A 20,940-nucleotide genomic window follows, 5' to 3' on the forward strand; every position below is an offset into this window, starting at 1 on the left:
ATTCAAATCTTTTTAAATAATAGGAATTCTGCTTCTGTATCCATGGAATAACTATCAATATAAGGAATAAATAAAAACATGATACTTAATAGCTTTTTAAATATAGAAAATCTATAAATGTGCATCCAGATGTATTGCATAATGAGAAAGAGACCAAGTATTAGATGTTGTTACCTGATTCTGGGTCCACTGAAAAATATGGCTGTCCTTGCAATATGCTGTAGACCACTTTGGCACTATTTCCATAGTTGGCGTCATCTGCATCTGTTGCAGTAACTTGTATAACAGATGTACCTACATGAATCCCCACCCAAACACAGACACTTAAGTACTTAGAAATTTGAAGCTATCTTTATGAAACCATATTACTGGGAATGTGGTGTGTTAAACCATGGTACATGTTTCAAGAAATTTGTTTAAATTATGCTGCTAAAAATCACTTATCTTTCATTTTTTTTAATTTAAATATTCCTTAATAATATTGTTACTATTATTGAGCTATCTAAAAAAGTCAAAAGCAAAATTTATCATAAAGATGAATATGCACTAATTGGTTGAAAATACTGTGACAGAAAACAATTTTTCACTGAATACAGTGCACATACAATTTTCAATTAATACATTTATTGCTAACTGGGAATGTGAATTCAAAGATAAATCCAACATTGAAAGCACTCCTGCTGCTTTTTATTCTGATAAATTAACTAAATAATGTAAATTGAAAATAAAGAGGCCCTGTTTTTATCAAGACACAAAAGGTAAAATTGCCAAAATTTTTGGTATGCAAGATATATATGATTATTGTATCTGTGCCTCTCATTGTAATGTAGTTAACATAGTCATATATAATTATACCTATTGATATGCTGTGTATTATTTGCTACACATATGTAGATCAGCAGATAGACCCCTCCAGAGTTAAGAAAGTGTATAATTGTCTCACATGCAATATGTAATTTACCAATACTCTCAGTTTAATTTTATTTTATAAAAATTAAATTATTTTCTCTTAACTTTGTCACATATAATTATGTTTTAAAAGATAAAAGAGCTTTAAAGGAGCTAGTTTTAGGAGCTAAAAGTAATGTAATATATTGATGGACCTTTCTTATATTTTCTAGAACTCTATAAAGATTCAAGGCATGATTCTAAAACTAGCATTAACTAAAGCCTACCATGTATTCCTTGAGCAAAATGAGTTTGTAGGACATTTTCTAGTATATTACACACAATTTTTCAAAATGTTGACTCTGATACTTACATAGATTTAAAAATTCTTTAGAAAAAGTGAGTTTCACGTTGGCTCTGTAACCTACTTTAATATCCAGCATACATTACACACGCATAGCTTGTCTAATTGAGTTGTAGTGAATGTTTATCAAAATTTGCATATATTTGCTTATGCAGATTCTAGAAATTAATATATTGAACATTAAGATTAAACTAACAGCTTTATTTTCCATCAGTATATTTGAATATATGAATTTAGGAAGTATTTTTATGTTTTCTCAAAATTAATTAGTGTAAGATGAGAACTTGAGCTCTTCCTCTTGAAGCCTCTGTTTCCTCAGCTGCAATGAAATTGATATGTCCTGTGAGAGGACACAGTACAATTTACTCAGTCAGTCCCAGGTGTACTGTTTTATCATTTAAAAAACATCCACTCGTGTCCCAGTTAGACCAAAGCAGAAATCATAAAGAGATTTCCATTCCACAATAATGTTCAAATGTTCAACTAGAGTGGTTTTCAGATTTATATTTATTTTTATATAACCTTATGTGAACATAGATTAATAATTGCTTTCATACTTGAAGGTTATTTGAAATATGAATTATTAAGCATAACCAAGATGCTAAATGCAAGTAGTTAATTCATTGATTTCATGACATTTCTTTTGCTACCAGACTCATTTTTCTTTGGCTGTGGCTATCATTTCATAATGGGCACAGGTAAAAACACACCTTTATCCTTTTTTGACACTTTTAATAATATGTTTGTTGTTAAATTTGTTTTGATCATTTGCTCTTTATCATGGGTATATGATCTTCAAACCTACCTGAAAATACTTGGCCTAAAAATAATAAATTAAAGAATGGAAATCAATCCTATAATGTGGCTAAAATGCTACAAATACCCATATAAAATACTGTTCCCCCTCTCAGAATCATGGTAATAATTAGAATGTTGTTAAACACTAATAAACACTGGTAGCATATCACTGATACGTTATTTATAATAGCAAAATGAGAAAAAGAAAAATATGTAGTGTGTTGAACACTAGGGAATGGCTAGATTTTTCCTTAAATATAAGGACATTTTACAGTTCATACTATTTAGTAATTAGATAGAAAATGGTTTATATGTTTTGTACTAATTTTATAAATATTTGCTTATAAAGACAATAAAAGGAAATACACCACTTTGATTTTTATATCCCTCTAAATTTTCTGAGCTATATATGCTTCATTTATTCTCAAATAATTTAAAAGAAGTATTTACTTTTTTTTTTTTTTTTTTTTGCGGTACGCGGGCCTCTCACTGTTGTGGCCTGTCCCGTGGCGGAGCACAGGCCCGTGAGCGCAGGCTCAGCGGCCATGGCTCATGGGCCTAGCTGCTCCGCAGCATGTGGGATCTTCCCGGACTGGGGCACGAACCCATGTCCCCTGCATCGGCAGGCGGACTCTCAACCACTGCGCCACCAGCGAAACCCAGTATTTACTTTTTTATTAAACAAATATTAAGTAAAATATAGTGAAGCCTGAATGACAAATTTATGTCATTTGTTATATGTAGGTTTTGTGTGATGTAAACTCTCCAAAGGAAAGGGCTATGTCTGCTTTTGTTCAACATTTTATCTCTAAAGCCCAGTAGAGTTTCTAGTTCAAAGTCATAACAAGATCTAACATTTACAAATTGCTTAACGTAGACTAGGCAGAGTTCTCAGAAGTTGATTTGTATTATTATTTTATCCTCATGATAAACATGGGATGCAGGCCTTGGAGCATATAGAGGTTGCTCATGATTACACAGCTAGTAGGTGATAGGATGGGATTCGATCTAGCCAGTATGAAGAAGCTTCATTCTAAATACTGTATTAAATGGCCTGTCTAGACATATGATTAGACACATATTTGAATCTACAGGCAGTGTACCTCTAAGAAAGGGCCTAGTTTAGGACATGAAGCATTCAATGGTGAGTTACTTGTGTGAGCTGTGAAAAACTACAGATAGATTCCTTGTTGGGCAGACAGTGTGGGAGGGGAACTGGATCAGTTTTTGAGAGACCTACCCAGTCAATGAGAAACCTCCAAAATTGCACAATAGGAATTTGCCTTGAGGGAGATGAATGCATGCAAATATAGAAAAATAATAGATAATCTTTAATCAAAGTATAATGACCACAAAAAATGGAAAACATAAAATGTAGGAATCTGCTAACAAATACCTAATTCAAAGTGTATCTCATTTTCTTTCACTATATATCCTCATGTATTATCCAGATCAAGTGTTCTGATCAGAATATGCTAATGTGTTTCAGATTTAAAGAGTTCACTGGAGTCATTTGATTTTAACTACCAATAAAAGGGATGGGGAGGAATATGTCTGAACCAAAATGAAATATGGCGTATTTGATAGAAAGAAGCAGAGGCAGAGGGAAAAAGCAAGGAGAGGATTTGGTGAGACAGAAAAAGAAAAGACAAATATATTAAGACAAAAATAATCACGTAGTGGGGGGACAGTATAAAGGAGAACATTGGACTACAATGTTGGAAAGAAGGATAAAATGGGAATAAAGAATTTTTATATTTTATTCCATTAGACTTCATTTACCCTCAAAGTTAATAATAGTTTTTCAAGTGTTTGATTTAAATTAAAATCACTAATATAATGAAAATAAGGTTAGAATTCAATAATTGTACATTACTTCATTTAGAGAGGAGGCATTCTTTATTATGTGATTATGCACAGGCTTTAGCTGTTAATATATGGGTTACACATAGCCTGACAAAGTTCCTAAGTATCACCCTTTACATTTCTCTGTAAATGGTTATGTGTATAGGTAAAAGCAGAGAAAATCACATCTATAAAACTATAATACGTTTATTTTCCTTTAAATCAGGTAGGAGAGTTACAAAAGAACAATACATTTCAGGATATAAATACATATACTTTTTATTTAGACATATATTTTATGTGTATACATATTTAATATCAATCACTCAGTAAAGATGGATATGTTTGTTTTTCTTTAAGAAATTATTTGACTTACCCATGTATTAATTACAATAATGTCAAAGTTATATACTTATAACTGATTTTGAAATAATATTCAACTAAATGTCAATTTTTCAAAATCAGTTACATGTTTGGGATATTATAGTAAGTTTACATCACTTATTTTTTTAGAAATATGATTTAAGAATCAGCTCTTATCTCATTAACAAATCTAAACCTTTCATATAATTATAGCTAAATGTAGTTACATATACAGATAAAAACATTGCATAATAACAAATGGCATTTAAAATTATGGGCAGGCTTAAAAAATGAAATAATTATTTTCAGTTTTCAGGATAAACCATTGCTGGATGGAACATATCTAAAATAATATTAAAAAGACTTGGGATATTGTTGTTATGCTACCAGGTTATTTGATCTTAATTCAGTTCCTTAATCTTTCTGAATCCAGGGTTCCTAATTAACAGAATGGGGATTTAAAGTTCTATTTCTCATGCCTACCACATCAAGTTGTTTCAATGATCAAATGAGATGATCAAAAGAAATTTATCAAATACAAGCATTAATTGTTTTTATGCAAAATAATGCAAACAAAACTGTCTAAAACTGCTGACACTATTTGATATTCCTTTCATTTCAGGCCAAAATACATTAAACTTGACTGCCATTTGAATAGCATTTGAGTAAAGGTAAAGACGTTTGTTGAAATGCAATGGAACAGTTGTTCTCAGTAATCATTTTAGATGTCAGCTACAAAATAGCAGGAAACATTAAGTAACATACAACCGAAAATAATTAGAAGTGAGATAGCTAACACTAAATAGTAGTTTCAGTTATAGTTCTTATCTTGAAAGAGATCACATCTAACTGTATGTCCATAATAACTACCTTAGCAAAAAATAAAATAAAATAAAAAACAGTTTACATGGATTAACATATACCTACCGACTCCAGACATTTCAGGAACACTGGCAGTGTACAAGTCTTTTGTGAATTTTGGTTCATTGTCATTGATATCGTGGATTTTAATTATAAATTCAGATTCAGGCTCCACCTGCCGCCCAGTCTTTCTGTCTATAGCCTTGGCACGAAGAACGTACAGGGACTTTTCTTCTCTGTCTAATTTCTTTGCCGCATGAATATCTCCTGTGTTTTCATCTATTACGAACAGACTGCCAGCCCCATCTCCTGTTAATATGTATTTTAAATTTCCATCTCCTTTATCTTGGTCAGTGTGAAGCTTCAGAGAGGTAGAAAAGAAGAGTTCTATAAATATATGAATTGTTATTACAGAAAAAATAATTTTGGCAAATATTAATTTATCTCTACATGACATCACTGAAACAATGATTGCAATGGTTATCTTAATTTTCACTGTGGAGAGATTAAACATTTTAGTTTGATCATTCTCAAAATTTTTAAACATTTATATGAGACTACATTTGAAATAAAATAAAAAGTATATATATATATTTTTTTCAAAACACAGTATTTCCGAGACATTTTTGAATAGAATGCTACCAAGATTTAAATGTCTAGTACATTAACAAAAAAAATCCATTGGTCTAATAAATCTTAAGTGTAAAATATTAATATACTCGATTACATCAAAAATCACTAAACTCAAAGAGGTGATGTGAGAAATTTCTGACCTTATTATGATGATAAGTTTAGGATATATACCATAATTTTAAATGATTTTACCTCCCTTCAGTATAATATCACTTGCAGATGCACAGGCTCTGTCATCAGAGACCAACCAGAGACAGAATATTAATCTCATAGATTATTCTCTACATGACTTTGGGAGAGTACTCTTTCAACCAGGATGTTCTCACTTTTGGAAGTTGATGTATTTTATAGACATTTGAAATTTCAAGTGATATAAAACACACAGGGCTTTTCCATTGGTCATATAAATAATTTGATGAAAATATTAGGATTTTTTTCATAAATTATCTTCCTTCTATTCATTCCCATCTTAAAAGTAAACTTCTTAGTATAGAAGATTTTTCACTGAGTATTTAAAACAGACAAACGGATTGTGTATTTACAGAAATTTTGAGTTGGAAAAAATCCTAATGTTTTTGCAAACCTAACACTGTTCTGAAACTTGAATCTTTACTAGCCTATGCCTGCTCTGTTTTCTTCCATCATATACTTCACAATTCCCCATACATTCTTACTCCATCTATTTCTTTAGTGTCCCATTCCATCTTTGAACAATTTGACTATTTGAATCTATTTTTTATGGTAGCCAAAATTACAGACTTGAGATTCATACTTTACTCCTCCTTTACCCAATGTTAAAATAACCATATGCAGCCTTTTCTTCTCTGAAATATCTCCCCCACCCATCCATCTGTCTCCATCTCTATGGCTACCACCCAGGTTTTGTTCATCATATCTTATCTGTACCACTGCAACAATCTTCTAATTGATGCCTACCTCCCTCTTCTACTCCAAACAATTTTCCATACTAAAGAAGCTGATTTTTCTATATCACAAATCAAGTCATATTACTTCTTAGCTTAAAAATCTTCAACCAGGTACAGTGCATAAGAACCATGAATCTAAAGTCTTATAAACCAGGCTTGGTCTCATGCAAATTTCTGTTATATTGGGCAAAGAGTGTGTGTGTGTGTGTGTGTGTGTGTGTGTGTGTGTGTGTGTGTGTGTGTGTGTGTGTGTGTGTGTGTGTGTGTGTGTGTGTGTTTAATCTAAGCCACTTCTATTAAAAGGGGATAATATTCTTTTTTAAAAGAATCGTTACTTTTATTGTTATTCTATTTCCTTGGACTCTATAGCCTTATTTATGCATTATCCATAATCTTGTTCTCATCTCCAGATGTGTTTTCTGTCACCTTTATCCACTTTGCTATACACTCTGTACATACCAATTGTTTTGTTTTGCTTGTTTTGTTTTTTTCATTTCTCAGAAGGCCTGTTCTAGCTTTCATACCTGATGTTTGCAGATGTTTCTCTCACCCTTTAACACCCTTTCTCTTCTCTGTATTTTCCCCTAACTAAATATTTATCAAATCTCATTAAAAAATTTTTTTCTTAAGGATGCTTTCCCTAACCCTCTCGACTAGAATAAATATTCCTGCTCTGTAATTATAAAGCACATTTCACTTTCCTATCATGATACCCCATTTGGTAAAATTGTTTGTTGTGCCCACTAAACTGTAAAATCCAAAAGAGAAAGATTGATATATATATAAAAAATTTCTATGGCCTCAACAGATATTTCTTAAAAACCAAATATTTTCTTTTTTTAACAATATGTTTTTACATGTATAAAGCAGGTTTAGTTGTCAGTGATTATTAGAAAAATCAGATTATAAATAACATAAAACTTGCCTTTTTTTTACTAAAATTACATCTTAGAAATCTCTGTATGTAAATAAAATTATTTTAATGATTGCATTTTTCAAATAGTTTTTTCAAGCTACTTTATAATAAATATTTTTGTACATTTATCTTTGTATTGCTAGTACTTTTATTCTAAGAGGAGAAAAAGAAGATACTTTTAATGGAAGGAAATAATTAGGAAAATATGAAAAAGATAGATGTATAGATAGATAATTTATATGTATTAGAAGCTTTATTTAATTTGGCAAAAAATGTTGAGACAACTAAAATGTTCACCTTATTAATGTTAGAATGTGTACAATGCTATTATAGTCATTAAAATTATGGTCTACATATATACTGTTGGATGTAAATCATTTAAATGAGATATTATGTTAAAATACAATGTCTAGAGTATAATTTCAACTTTTTATACCTTTATTTTTCATAAAAATACTCTTAACGTATACATAATATTGCAAGCAATTGTATAGTTTTAAAATGTTTCCCTTTGTTTTTAAGTTGTACATGTTTTATACATTTTTATGAATAAATTTGTATTAATTTCTCCATAAAATAAAGGAAAACTAAATAAAACTAGTCTGGAGAGATATAGGAAATAAACTACATGATGTCTCCCACAATGTGTAGTCTAGTGTTCTCACATTTATACACAGAAAAAGAAACATGAGAGATTAGTCAGTTATCAATATTGTCAAATATATTGTCAGACTGAAACAAAGATAATCCAGGGATAATGCTGCAATTTACTGAAAATTGTGGAATATTAAGTGCGGTGGGGCAAAGATTGTGTATTGTCAGGAGTCCCTATCCCATGCTTATATTATGGAAATTATTAATAAGTAGCCAAAATAAAAGGCAGGAACACATTTATACTGTTAGAGAATTTCTGTGGAAATTTGCATATGTATACACAAATGAAAATTAGTTTAAAATTTTCTATATCCCTCCCCACTATCTTTCCATATATTTAACATAACACTATAATAAATATTGTTATATCTTTATTTTCTGCATTTAATAAAGATTTAACATTCTATTGTGATGATTAAAATGTGCAGGAAACTGAATCTGTGTCTATCACACTAAATTATATATGATTCTACATGTTGGATTCAAACACCTGTGGAAACAATTTACTTCTCAGAGATTTTCTACTCATTCAAAATATGTTGAAGTCTACAAAAGTATTTAGTCAAACATAATAATAATCCTAGTAATTATACTTTCCTCTGAATGGTTTTATATTCAATATTTAAAATTTCAAGGAAAATTCAGTATTATAATATGGTGCTTGGACTGAGGATTATGTCCAAAGGGAAATTAAAATATTTATGGAATTACAAGACTTTCAGAATAAGTATGTTGTCTGAATATATTAAATTTTAGTTACTAAATCTTTGCAACAAACAGTAATATTATTTTAGTCATTCATATATTGAAATCATTGTAATTTAGATTTATTATTCTATTTCTACCTGTTTTAAACCCTGTCCCAATATTTCATATATATTCCTTATTCTGTTAATTTAAAATGCCATTTTAAAAGTACTATTTTACACAAAGTCAAACACATTTTAAAGCATTGTCTTTAATTCACAATTTCATTTTAAGAACAAAAGCTCCCAATAGTTATTTCCTGGTGCAATATAACAAAAATGAAAACTACTAGCTTAAAATACTGAATTTCTCTATTATGTACATTATTAATTTTGAATTATACATTTAGAATTGATAGTAAAACCTATTATACAATAACTTAAATATAAACAAAATTCTTAAAAAATAAACCCAAAATTCAACATTTTGTAGTATCATAAGAAAATAGAAATCTTGAAAATATTGTTTATCTATTATAGAACAAAGCCCACATAAAATCCCTTAAGAAATAAGAGTACCAAAAAGTAATTATTTTCTTCAGACATCAATAAACCAAATAGTCTTCGTTTCCTGGTCATAACTTAGTTGCCTCTTCTGAACTTGAATAAATACACTGAAAGCAAAATAAATCATGGATAAATATTTTAAATGCTAACTATTATTTTCCAACATTACATTTTTAGTCTTGCTCTGCTACAATTTTTTTGTTTTTAGAAATTTTGAAAAAGTAAATATGTACATGCAAAATAGGCTAAGAATTTAAACTGTGATGGTTAATTTTATATGTCAATTTAACTGGGCCACAGAATGTCCAAATATTTGGTGAAATGTTATTCTGAATGTGTCTATGGGGATACTTCTGGAAGAGATTCACAACTCAATCTGTAGACTGTGTAAAGTAGATTGTCCTTTCCTAAAGTGGGTGGGCCTCATCTAATCCTTTAAAGGCCAGAATACAAAAAGACTGAAAATGGGAGAATTCACTCTTTCTGCCTGCTGTCTGTGATTCAGACTGGAAGTTACACCACTGAGTCTCCGGTTCTCAAGCATTTGGACTTGGACTTGAATTATTCCATCAGCATTCTGGGTGTCCAGCTTGCCAACTGCAGATCTTAAGACTTTCCAGGCTCCATAATCATGGGAGCCAATTCTTTACATATATATGTTTATATAATAATATAATATAAATGTGTATTGGTATATAATAATGTAATGGATATGTATTTATATATTTTTTCCAGAGAAACAGAATTAATTTTGTGTGTATTTATAATATATATACATAATGTATATATAAATATAAATATATATATATATATATTACAATTTATAAAAATAAAATCTGTATTAGTCTGGGTTTTCCAGAGAAAGAAAACCAATAGTCTTTAGGGAGATTGGAATGTTAGAGTAGCTTTGTCGTTTAAGATCTAGTCACCCACACTGAGAGGGTCCAGAAGACATCTTTCACCACTATGGTGAGAAACAAATAGTGAGAGAGCCCAGGCATCCTTGAAGAGCTTTGTGATCACTCTTTTCTGTAGGCCAGATCTTATAGTGGGAACTGCTATCAATGAATTGGGAAACCTATATGCAATGGGAGTAATTGGATCCCAGAGTGACGGAGGCTAAGTTCAGCACTCACCTGCCAAAAGATAGGTGGCAGGATTATCATAATGGACAGCAGAGTCAAAGCAGCAGTCAGAATAGTCTGACTCGCACAGACGTATGGCATTGGCTAATTGATTACAGTGTTCCTAGAAGTAGATAGGAAGGCTACTAAATCCGTACTTAACCCGTAAAAGCAGAAAAGTTCAAGGTCAAGAGAGCAAAACACCAACATAAATCATAAAAAGAGTCAATCAGTTCCCAGGCCTGAGCCAGTTTACAGACTCAGAATCTCTTGAATAAAGAGGATGCCAAGTCTTCTTGAAGTACCCACCAAAAATTTGTACTCTTAGTCTTTTTCCCAGCCTTCCCTAAAAAACCTATGCCTTTTACCAGGATAACTGCAGTGAGGAAAATAAAATAATTGGACATTTTGGTATTACTGGACACTGACTCTGAACTAATATTGATTCCAGGAGATCTAAAATATCAGTGTGATCTGCCTACCCAAGTAGAGGCATATGAAAGTCAGGTGACGGATGGAGTTTTACCTGAGGTTCATCTCATACTGGGCTCAGAGGGTCCCTAAACCCATCCTGTGGTAAATAATAAATTGTCACTTCTGGCCCATCCTACAACCAAAAAAGAGGCACAATGGCTAGTGGGCCTCTTTGGACTTTGGAGGCAGCATATTCCTCATTTGGGTGTTTCATCCCTATCCATTTACCAAGTCACCTGAAAAGCTTCTGGCTTTAAGTTGGACTCAGAACTTGAGAAGTCTCTGCAACAAGTCTGGACTGGTATGCGAGCTACTCTATCACTTTGACCGTATAATCCAACAGATCCAGAGGTGCTTAAAGTGTCAGTGGCAGATAGAGATGCTGGTTGGAGCCTGTGACAGGCCCCTATAGGTGAATTGCAGTGCAGACTCTCCTAATTTTGGAGCAAAGCCCTGATATCCTCTGTGGATAACTAATCTCCTTTTGAGAAAAACCTCTTGGCCTACAAACTGATTGCTTAACCGTGGGTACCAAGTTACCATGCAATCTGAGATGCTCATCATGAACTGCATGTTATCTGACCTATCAAGCCATAAAGTTGAGTGTGCACAACAGCATTCCATCATCAAATGGAACTGGTACATATGTGATCAGGCCTGGACATGCCCTGAAAACGCAAGTTACAGGAAGTAATGGCCCAAATGCCCATGGTCCCCACTCCTGCTACACTGCCCTCTCTCCCCAGTCTGCACCTGTAGCCTCATGAGGGGTTTCTTCTTCAGGTGATGGAAGAAGAAAAGTCTTGGGTCTGGTTTAAAAAGAGTTCTGCATGATTTTCAGGCATCACTCAAAACTGGACTACAATACTACAGTCCCTTTCTGGGACATCCTTGAAGGACAGTGCTGAAGAGAAATCCTCTCAGTGGACAGAACTTTAAGCAGTGCATGTGTATATACGTGTGTGTGTACATAAATATGTTAACATATATATAACCTATTCAACATGTTATATGTGTTCTGTTTCTCTGAAGAACTCAGAGTAAAGTTTGCAAAATCAAAGTAAATTCATCTCTAATCAATCTTCCTTTAAAAATTAGAAATAAGGGTCTTTTGCTTATTTTAATTTTTGTTTAAAGTGTTTTTAATTGCAAAAGTATGCCATATTGCCCAACTCTTATTATGAACAATCAATACACATCCTTAAAATTATATTTGGAATTTTCTAACATCTTGCTCAATTTTTAATGAAGAAAGCCATAGAGCTGTTGCTGACAGTTGCTAAAAATAACCATTAATAACAATTACAATATATTTCTGATGTTTTAGTAATGTTAAAATGCATTTCCAATATATTTGGAAATATATTCTGTGTCAGTCTTAACAGTATATTTTTTGTGTTTGTTTCAGATAAAATAATTTATTATCTTTAAGTTTACTTATATTAGGTATGGGCTTCATGACTGTTATATTAATATCGAGTTTTATGATAAATAAAACCTAAATAGAAGGCCACTGATATGCAATATATTTACACCATAAACATTTCCAGTTTGGGCTAACCTGGGTTAACTGGGCTTACCCTCTCATAGTAAGCAACTACAAATCTGGACAAAATATATGAAGCCAATATTTTCGAGAACTGAACAGCAGAGGGCAAGCAACAAGATGAACTATAAATTCACTCTAGCCTAGCATCCTGCCTGCGAAGAGTTTTACTGCAGGGAAGTGGAGCCTATACAGAGATTAGTGATTCTGCTGGGCATATATCCAATTTCAGTGAATTTCAATCAAAATACTTAGAAAAAATGTAAATCTGGGCACATCATTGTCAAATCGATGAAAACTATGATTTAGAGAAAATATTCATATTAATTTTTTGTGATTTCCTCTTTGATTATCTAGAAGTGTACTATTAATTTTCCAAAATTTTAATGTTTTCTAGTTATTTTTTGATCAGTTTTAAATCTGATTCTATTGTGAACAAAGAGATCTTTAAAGCATCCAAGGAATAAACATATATTCAGGGAAAAAATATAACAATAAAGACAGCTGAATTCACATTAGAAGTAATAAAACCCAGAATTGTTCAGTAAAATAACCTTCAAAAATGAAGAAATAATAACATTTTGAGAAAAAGAATGGCGAGAGAATACACTGTAATAGGACTTTCATTTCAAAAAATACTAAATGAATATCTTTAGGCTGCATAGAAATATTCCTAGATTGAATCCTTGACATAAAGAAAGAAATGAGGAGCCATGGAAAGGGCAAAACAGTTGCTAAATATGAGACGTTAAAAATATTTCTTAAAGACAATTGACTTTAAATCTAGGATAATATCAATATATTATGAGGTTTATACAACACAGTAAAAGTAAATTATATAGCAATTATCGCCAGGTGTGTAAAAGGTAAATGGATTGTACTTTTTGCAAAGTTATAACATTTTGCAATATGGCATCATATTCCAGTTGGACTTAAGTAAATTAAGGATGGATATTTATCTTTATAATCCTTCCATAATCCTTAGCACAACTGGTAAATATTACAAGAAGATAAAGCTGAAAAGATCATAGTAAAAGTAAAATGCAATACTAATTAGGGGAGAAAGAAAGATGGGGAAATTGAAACACTGTTCCATAAAGAAAGGCAAGAAATAAAAAAAAGAATAAGTAGAACAAATGTAATACAAGTAAATAGTCCAGTACATATTAATGGACTAAAACCTCAAGTAATAAAGAGATTTTGAGAATACACTAAAAAATAATTAACTACATGTAGATTACAAGAGCCATGATTTAAATATAGCCAAGAACACAAATACATCTGAAGTAAAGAAATAAAAAACATAGGAAATAATAATTGTAAGGAAGCATATGGGGCTATATTAATATCAGACAAAATAAACTTTGAGAAATTATAAAGAGGAATGTTTTATAAAGATAAAAGGGGCATTATCTCAGAAAGATATAACAATTATTGATATTATTGTGGATGGAACAATGATAAATTTTAAAATACATGAAGCACATTTCATAAAACTAAAGTAGTAGACAAATCCAAATCACAGTTGAATTTTATTATGGAGATGATTAGCTGTTATTTCTTATAAGAAACTAATACATTAGATATATAACTGAAATTATGAGATTTTAGAATAGACCACAGTGAGTCATTATACTATCCACATGTAATTAAAACAGCAAATTAACAATTTAGGTACAAAAAGCAGATAGGTTCACTTAATATTGTATGTGCATATTAATAATGTTTTTAGAATATTTTTTGATTTACAGGAAAAATACAAAGATACTACAGTTAGTTCCCACACACCTCACACCCAGTTTCTCTCTTATTAATCTCTTACATTATTATAGCATATTTCCTACAATTAATGAGCCAATATTGACAAATATTATTATTAACTAAAGTCTGTATTTTATTTGGAGTCCTTTACTTTTAGCCTAATATCTTTTATCTGTTCCACATTACGTTTAGTCCTCGTATTCCTTAGGCTTCTCTATACTGTGATGGTTTCTCAGACTCTCTGTGTTTTTTATTACCTCCATAGTTTTTAGGTGTGCATGTCATGTATTTAGTAGTATGTCCTTCTAATAGGATTTATCTGATTTTCTTTCTCAAGATTATACTAGGATTATGTGTTTGGGGAAGAAAGACCACAGGGGTCAAGTGCCATTTCATTACATCATATCAAGGGTATTTATTTTCAACATGATGTATTATGATTGATGCTAACTTAGTTGATTTAGTGTTTGCCCAGTGTCTCCACTGTAAAGTTACTCTGTTTTCTCCCTTCCCTTAGTATATTCTTGTAAGGAAGTCACTATGTTCTACCAACATTTAAGGAGTGAGGAGTTATGCTTCACCTCCTTGAAGGAGGAGTATCTTCCTAAATTACTTGGATTTGCTCTACGTGGAAGATTTGTTTATTCTCTTCCATTTACTTATTTATGATTATGTATTAATATCAGTATGGTCTCTTTGGATTTTTATTTTATTGCTCCAATGTTTGCATCTTTGCCCTTTGGGAACCCTCACAGTCAGTTCTTGTGTCCTTTTGACACACCCTCATCTTCACTGTGTGTTTCTGTGTGTGTGCATTTTCTCAATTTCTAGCAATACAAGATATTCCAGGACCATCTTGTGTATTTCCTTTCCAAGTCCTAGAATCAGCCATTTATTCAGTAAGCCTTGGTTCGTTTTACTAAAGAATGGAATTAGAAACCAAGATCTGCATGCTAGGTTGCTACTAGGAATTTCTACTGGAGTATTGCTTTTAGAACTGCTCAGCAGTTCATTGATAGAACAATGAAATTATATGTGGGTGTATACTAAGCCTTGGTTCCTTTTACTGAAGAATGGCATTAGAAACCAAGGTCTGGATGCTAGGTTGCTACTAGGAATTTCTACGGGAGTACTGCTTTTAGAACTGCTCAGCAGTTCATTGATAGAACAATGAAATTATATGTGGGTGTATACTAATCCAGGTATATGCATATATCTATATGAAAGTAGCTGTATCAATATAAAGTTCATTCTATATTTATGCTTGGATATTTTAATATACTAATTTTAATAACTATAGAACAAAAAGACAAATACTAGTAAAGTTATAAAATATTTGCACAATGCTATTAACCAAATCAATCCCAATAATATTTCTATAGCACAAAAACTAACATCTGCACAACACATATTTTTTTCAGTTACACATGAAACATTCACCACAATGTGCTCTGTGCTAAATTGGGCTGGGATTGACCAAAATTCTGGCCCACAGCCTGTTTACATACGATCTGTATTACATCTTTCCTCTCCCTTCCCCAAAATATATACTTAACAGTTTATATCATATATGGAGTCAATGCAAACTCTATCAGAATTCCAGGAAGTATTTTTAATAATACATTGACAACCTAAAATTAAAATTAACATGAAAATACAAATGGCCTAGAGTAGCCTAGACAATCTCGAAGAAAAACAAAGTAAGAGAACTTATATTCTATATTCCAAAACTTATTGTATGCCTACAATAATGAAGCCAGTGAGGTATTAGAAACACAAACAAGGACAAACAGAAAATCTAGAAATAAACTCACAGGTATACAGTCACTTGAGTTTAGAAAAAAGTGCCAATGCAATTTCATTTTGAAAGAATTCTTAGTAAATCCTGCTGAAGCAACTTGATATCAGTATTTTAAAAATGAAGAAACTTCAACCATACCTCACATCATCCACAAAAATTAATTTGAGATGTATTACCGACTTAAATGTGATAGCAGGAACAAAACATTTTGGAAAAAAAATGACTTCATGATACAAAGGTAGGCAAATATTTCTTATACAAAACCAGTAAGCACTAACAATAAAGAAAATGAAACAATATTTTTGATTTAATAAAAATTAAAATATACTCATCAAACGACAAGGAATTTTGATGTTATATGGTTTGGTGCATACACATTAAGTGCTGTTTTGCCTCTTTGGAGAACAGACCTTTTTATCATTATGTATTGTACCTATTTATTCCTGATAAGTGTTTTTGATCTGATATTGGCTGTGACTGAAATTAATGTAGATCCTTCAACATACGACTACTCCTAGCTTGGAATATCTTTATCTCTTCACTTTTAATCTTCCTGTATCTTTATATTTAAAGTGAGTCCATTTAGACAACTTCTAGTGAAGTTTTGCATTATTTATCCATTCTCTATCATTGGTGTATTTAAACCATTCACACTTAAAGGCTTTATTGATGTAGTTGGTTTAATATCTACCATATTTGTAATTATTTTTATTCATCACCCTGATTCTTTGTTTCTTTTCTTATTTGTTTAATCTTTTTCTGCCTTTTCTGGTTTTATTAAACATTTTCTAGATTACATTTTCTCTCTACTCTTGGCAAATAAATTATAATTCTTTAAAAAAAGAGACATAAAAGAAATTTAAATTCATATTACTAAGTGAAAGAAGCTAGTCTGAAAAGACTATACACTGTATGATTTAAATATATTATATATTCTGGAAAAGGCAAAACTTAAGAGATAGAAATATATCAGTGGTGCCAGGGCCTTGGGGGGAGTAAGGGAAAGATGAACAGAGGGAGCACATGGGATTTTTAGGGCCCACTACACTGTATGACACAGTAATGGTGGATCCAAGACATTATCCACTTTTCAAAACCCATAGGACTGTATGACACAGAGTAAACTCTAATGTAAACTATGAACTTTAATTACAATGTTACAATATTTGTTACATCAATTTTAACGAATGTATGGCATTATTGCATGTTGTTAATAATAGGGGAAGCTATATGGAGAGGGAACTCTTCTTTTGGATCCATTTTTTGGTAAATATAAAACTGCTTTAAAAAATAAAGGCTGTTAATTAAAAACAAAACAAAAAATGCAAAATCACAAAAAAGTCAGTGTAAAGAGAGTGAAAATCAAGCCATAGACTGGAATAAAATATTCGCAGAGTACACATATTAGGACAGGCCTCATCTCTATAAATATGAAAATATGACAAATCAGTAAACCAAAGAAAAAGAATCCAACCAATACAAGATGGGTAAAAGAACAACAGGCATTTCATAGAAGTAGATACTTGAATAGTCAATAAACATAAAAACGTTCTCAACAATGCTATTCTTCATCAAAATGCTTCAACCTTGAAAGCTCAATGGGTAATACTACACATCTTCCAGAATACCTGAAATTGAAAACTAAATTGACAAAGATAGGCTGTGCAAAACACTGTCCAGTTTGAAGGGTAACTTATTTTACAGATCTGATACACTATTTTGCAGTTTTTAATAAACTCAATTATATACTACTTATCCAAAGACCAACTATAAGCACTCCTTAGTATGCACCCATATAGGACAATGCACACTTAAACACCTGTATAAAAATTTTATATTGTATTATTCATATTAATTTTTATTGTATCAAATTTTTCATATAAATTTTATGCAAAATAATCTGACAATTAATAGACTTGATAAACAAATTATGTATATCCATACAGTTAAACACTACTCAGCATCAAAAAACAAAATGCTGGGGCTTCCCTGGTGGCGCAGTGGTTGAGAGTCCGCCTGCCGATGCAGGGGACACGGGTTCGTGCCCCGGTCCAGGAAGATCCCACATGCCGCGGAGCAGCTGGGCACGTGAGCCATGGCCACTGAACCTGCGCGTCCGGAGCCTGTGCTCCGCAACGGGAGAGGCCACAACAGTGAGAGGCCCGCGTACGGCAAAAAAAAAAAAAAAAAAAAAAAAATGCTGATGCATTCAGCAACATGTATGCATTTCAAATACAGTACAGTGACTAAAAAAAATCAAACATACAAATGAACATCCTGTATGATTTTATTTATATAAAGGTCAAAAACAAGCAAAACTTAGAGGATAATCAATCACAATATCAGTATATCGATTGGAAAGGTCAGAATGGCACTTTCAGAAATGATGGAGACTCTATACCTTGTTCTGAGAAGTGGTCACAAATGTGTGTGTATGTGTGTGTGTGAGTACATGCAAACATATATGACATCATCAAGCTCTTAAGAATAGTTGAATAGTTTATTGTTGTATGTAAATTATGACTTACAGTCACTATAAAATGATGTTCTTTGAACAATATTAAAAACAGATGACAGCTCAGAAAGGCAATAGAATGCTAGGGCAGTGCCCTAGTTAGATTTATAGAGCTAGCTATTTGGGTTAATGAAATGAAAGGACATGTTGGGGCTCAGCCAATCACTGATGGGTTGAGAGATAACAAATTCTCCTAGTACCCTGCAAAATATCTTATGTGTCCAGAAGTTCATTCAATATCAACAGAAAAGGAATTGCTTGAAAATGGCTGTGGCTAAAGTTCCTAAGAAATAGGACATGACATAGCTCATAACACATGACCTCTACTGGTAGCCCTAAGGATTACAAATATGTGTTAGCCAGGCCTGACACCAATTCTCATTTCAGTTTTGCTAATCACGTAGTAGATGTACATCAAAAAATACATGGAGAGGTTTAGAACGGCAGTTTTCTGTCAATGTGGCCTACATGGGTATAATTCTTCTATTCAAGTTACACATTTTTTTACATTGTTATTGCCATACTGAAAGAATCAGGGAAACAAATTTTTTGAACATATCACAACACTTATTACACGTAGAGAACTGCTCTATTCAATAGACAATAAAAACACTTGTTATTAAAAATGTGTGGCTAAAAAGACTGGTTTGTCTTAATCATTTAAATGAATATGTCCTAAGTTTGAGTATGAGAGGAAGTAATGTGAGATCCTCCCTGGAATTGTTTATAGAATCTAGAGGTAGGAATTGAGGAGTGGAGGAATGCAATTATGAAACACTCCATCTTTCCATCTAAGAACATTTTTCTTCCATTATTCCTTCTCCAGTGATGCCAGACCCATTTAAAAATGTTGTATATCTAAAGAATGCCTAAGGCTTGATTTAGATGTCATTAAATTTACTGTGCATATTTCTAAAGGTATTTAGGGATGAGTCATAATATCAATCCTTGTGGCCTAATTATGCCTACCTATAAAATGTGGTTCCATTACCAAGCAGCAGGGCTTGTCCTATTCAGATCCCTCATCTGCCTAGAGATAAGGGTGGGAGAAGTCAAGTATTAATAAGGCTGCTTTTAGTACCAGCTGTATGTGCACATAAGCCTGCTAAGCTTAAAAGTCATTCTTGGGTGGAAAAAAAAGTAATAAATAGAAATGGGAGACATAACAAATGAAAAAGATACTCATAAAAGAATTTAAATACTAGGGAGGGTGCAACTATGCAATTTCCAAATGAGCATCTCAGCACAAGAGAGTAATACTCTTAGTTATTCCCCTCATATCTAATGATGACCAATGGCAAGTAAAGGGAGAAACCACAGGACTTGTTATCCCCACAGAATATTGAACTCCTGCTCATTATTCCATGGCAACAACATATGTGGTGGCTTGATAAGCACCAGCCCCATTGTTTCAAATATACTGTGGGTATGTTAGGAGCTTGTCTGGAGATTCTCAGTAGGATTGAAATAATATTCCTAGAATGTTGTCAAGATGATGAAAAAGTCTTTACACAAATAAAGGCATTAGAAAAGCTATTTTCCAGGAGACTGAGAATGGCTGGAAATCGGTCTTACAAGAAAACAAAGCTCTAATTATGTGGATTAATTTAATAATAACTTTAGCAGAGCTGTCAACAATGGTGACAGAGGGCTTATTCATTACAAGCATAGGGAATCAGATATAATCCCTGATGGCTTTAAAGGTCAGTAACTGTGTGTCTTAGAGAGCCAAGCAAAGGAAGTTCAATTGTATGAATACCATATTAAACTTAAACGAATAGTGGATCATTGCAAAAAAATGTGGCTTTTATCATTGTTTTCTAATGGTCTGAATATCATAAATTAAAAAATTACAACAATTCAATTCATTGGGTTTGAATAAATAGAGGAGCAAAACTGTGTCATCACTACTGGGTATATATAGATGGACTGTGTAACACACTAGCACTTGGACTCCAGTGTCCTAAACCTTTTCCTATTATCACTGGAATATGTTATGTTCACAAACCAAGTGAAACCCAGAAGTCACAGTATAATGTTCTTCGGTTACCATCTCAGTCAGTCAAAAAGTATGATACATAGGGATATTACTACATTAACCTCTCTGACAAAGCTATACAATGAACAAATGCTTTGAAAATTGATTTATAGAATTAAATTAAAACCAGATTTCTGTAAATGATAATTCATCAGGATGAGAAAATATTTTATGATCTGA

General features: G+C 32.0%; 1 protein-coding gene across 1 annotated transcript in view; it reads right to left on the minus strand.

Moving 5' to 3' along the window:
- The window catches only part of CDH9 (cadherin 9), a gene marked incomplete at both ends in the record, with an annotated part of 79,056 nt that overhangs the window by 31,281 nt on the left and 26,835 nt on the right, over positions 1-20,940 (minus strand). The window contains 2 exons of the mRNA XM_082650979.1: positions 175-294; positions 5,186-5,480. Of these exons, the coding sequence (XP_082507105.1) occupies positions 175-294; positions 5,186-5,480 (415 nt within the window). The remainder of the gene's footprint in view (positions 1-174; positions 295-5,185; positions 5,481-20,940) is intronic.

Source organism: Grampus griseus, assembly GCF_964374135.1.
Source record: "Grampus griseus genome assembly, chromosome: 3".
Lineage (NCBI taxonomy): Eukaryota > Metazoa > Chordata > Mammalia > Artiodactyla > Delphinidae > Grampus > Grampus griseus.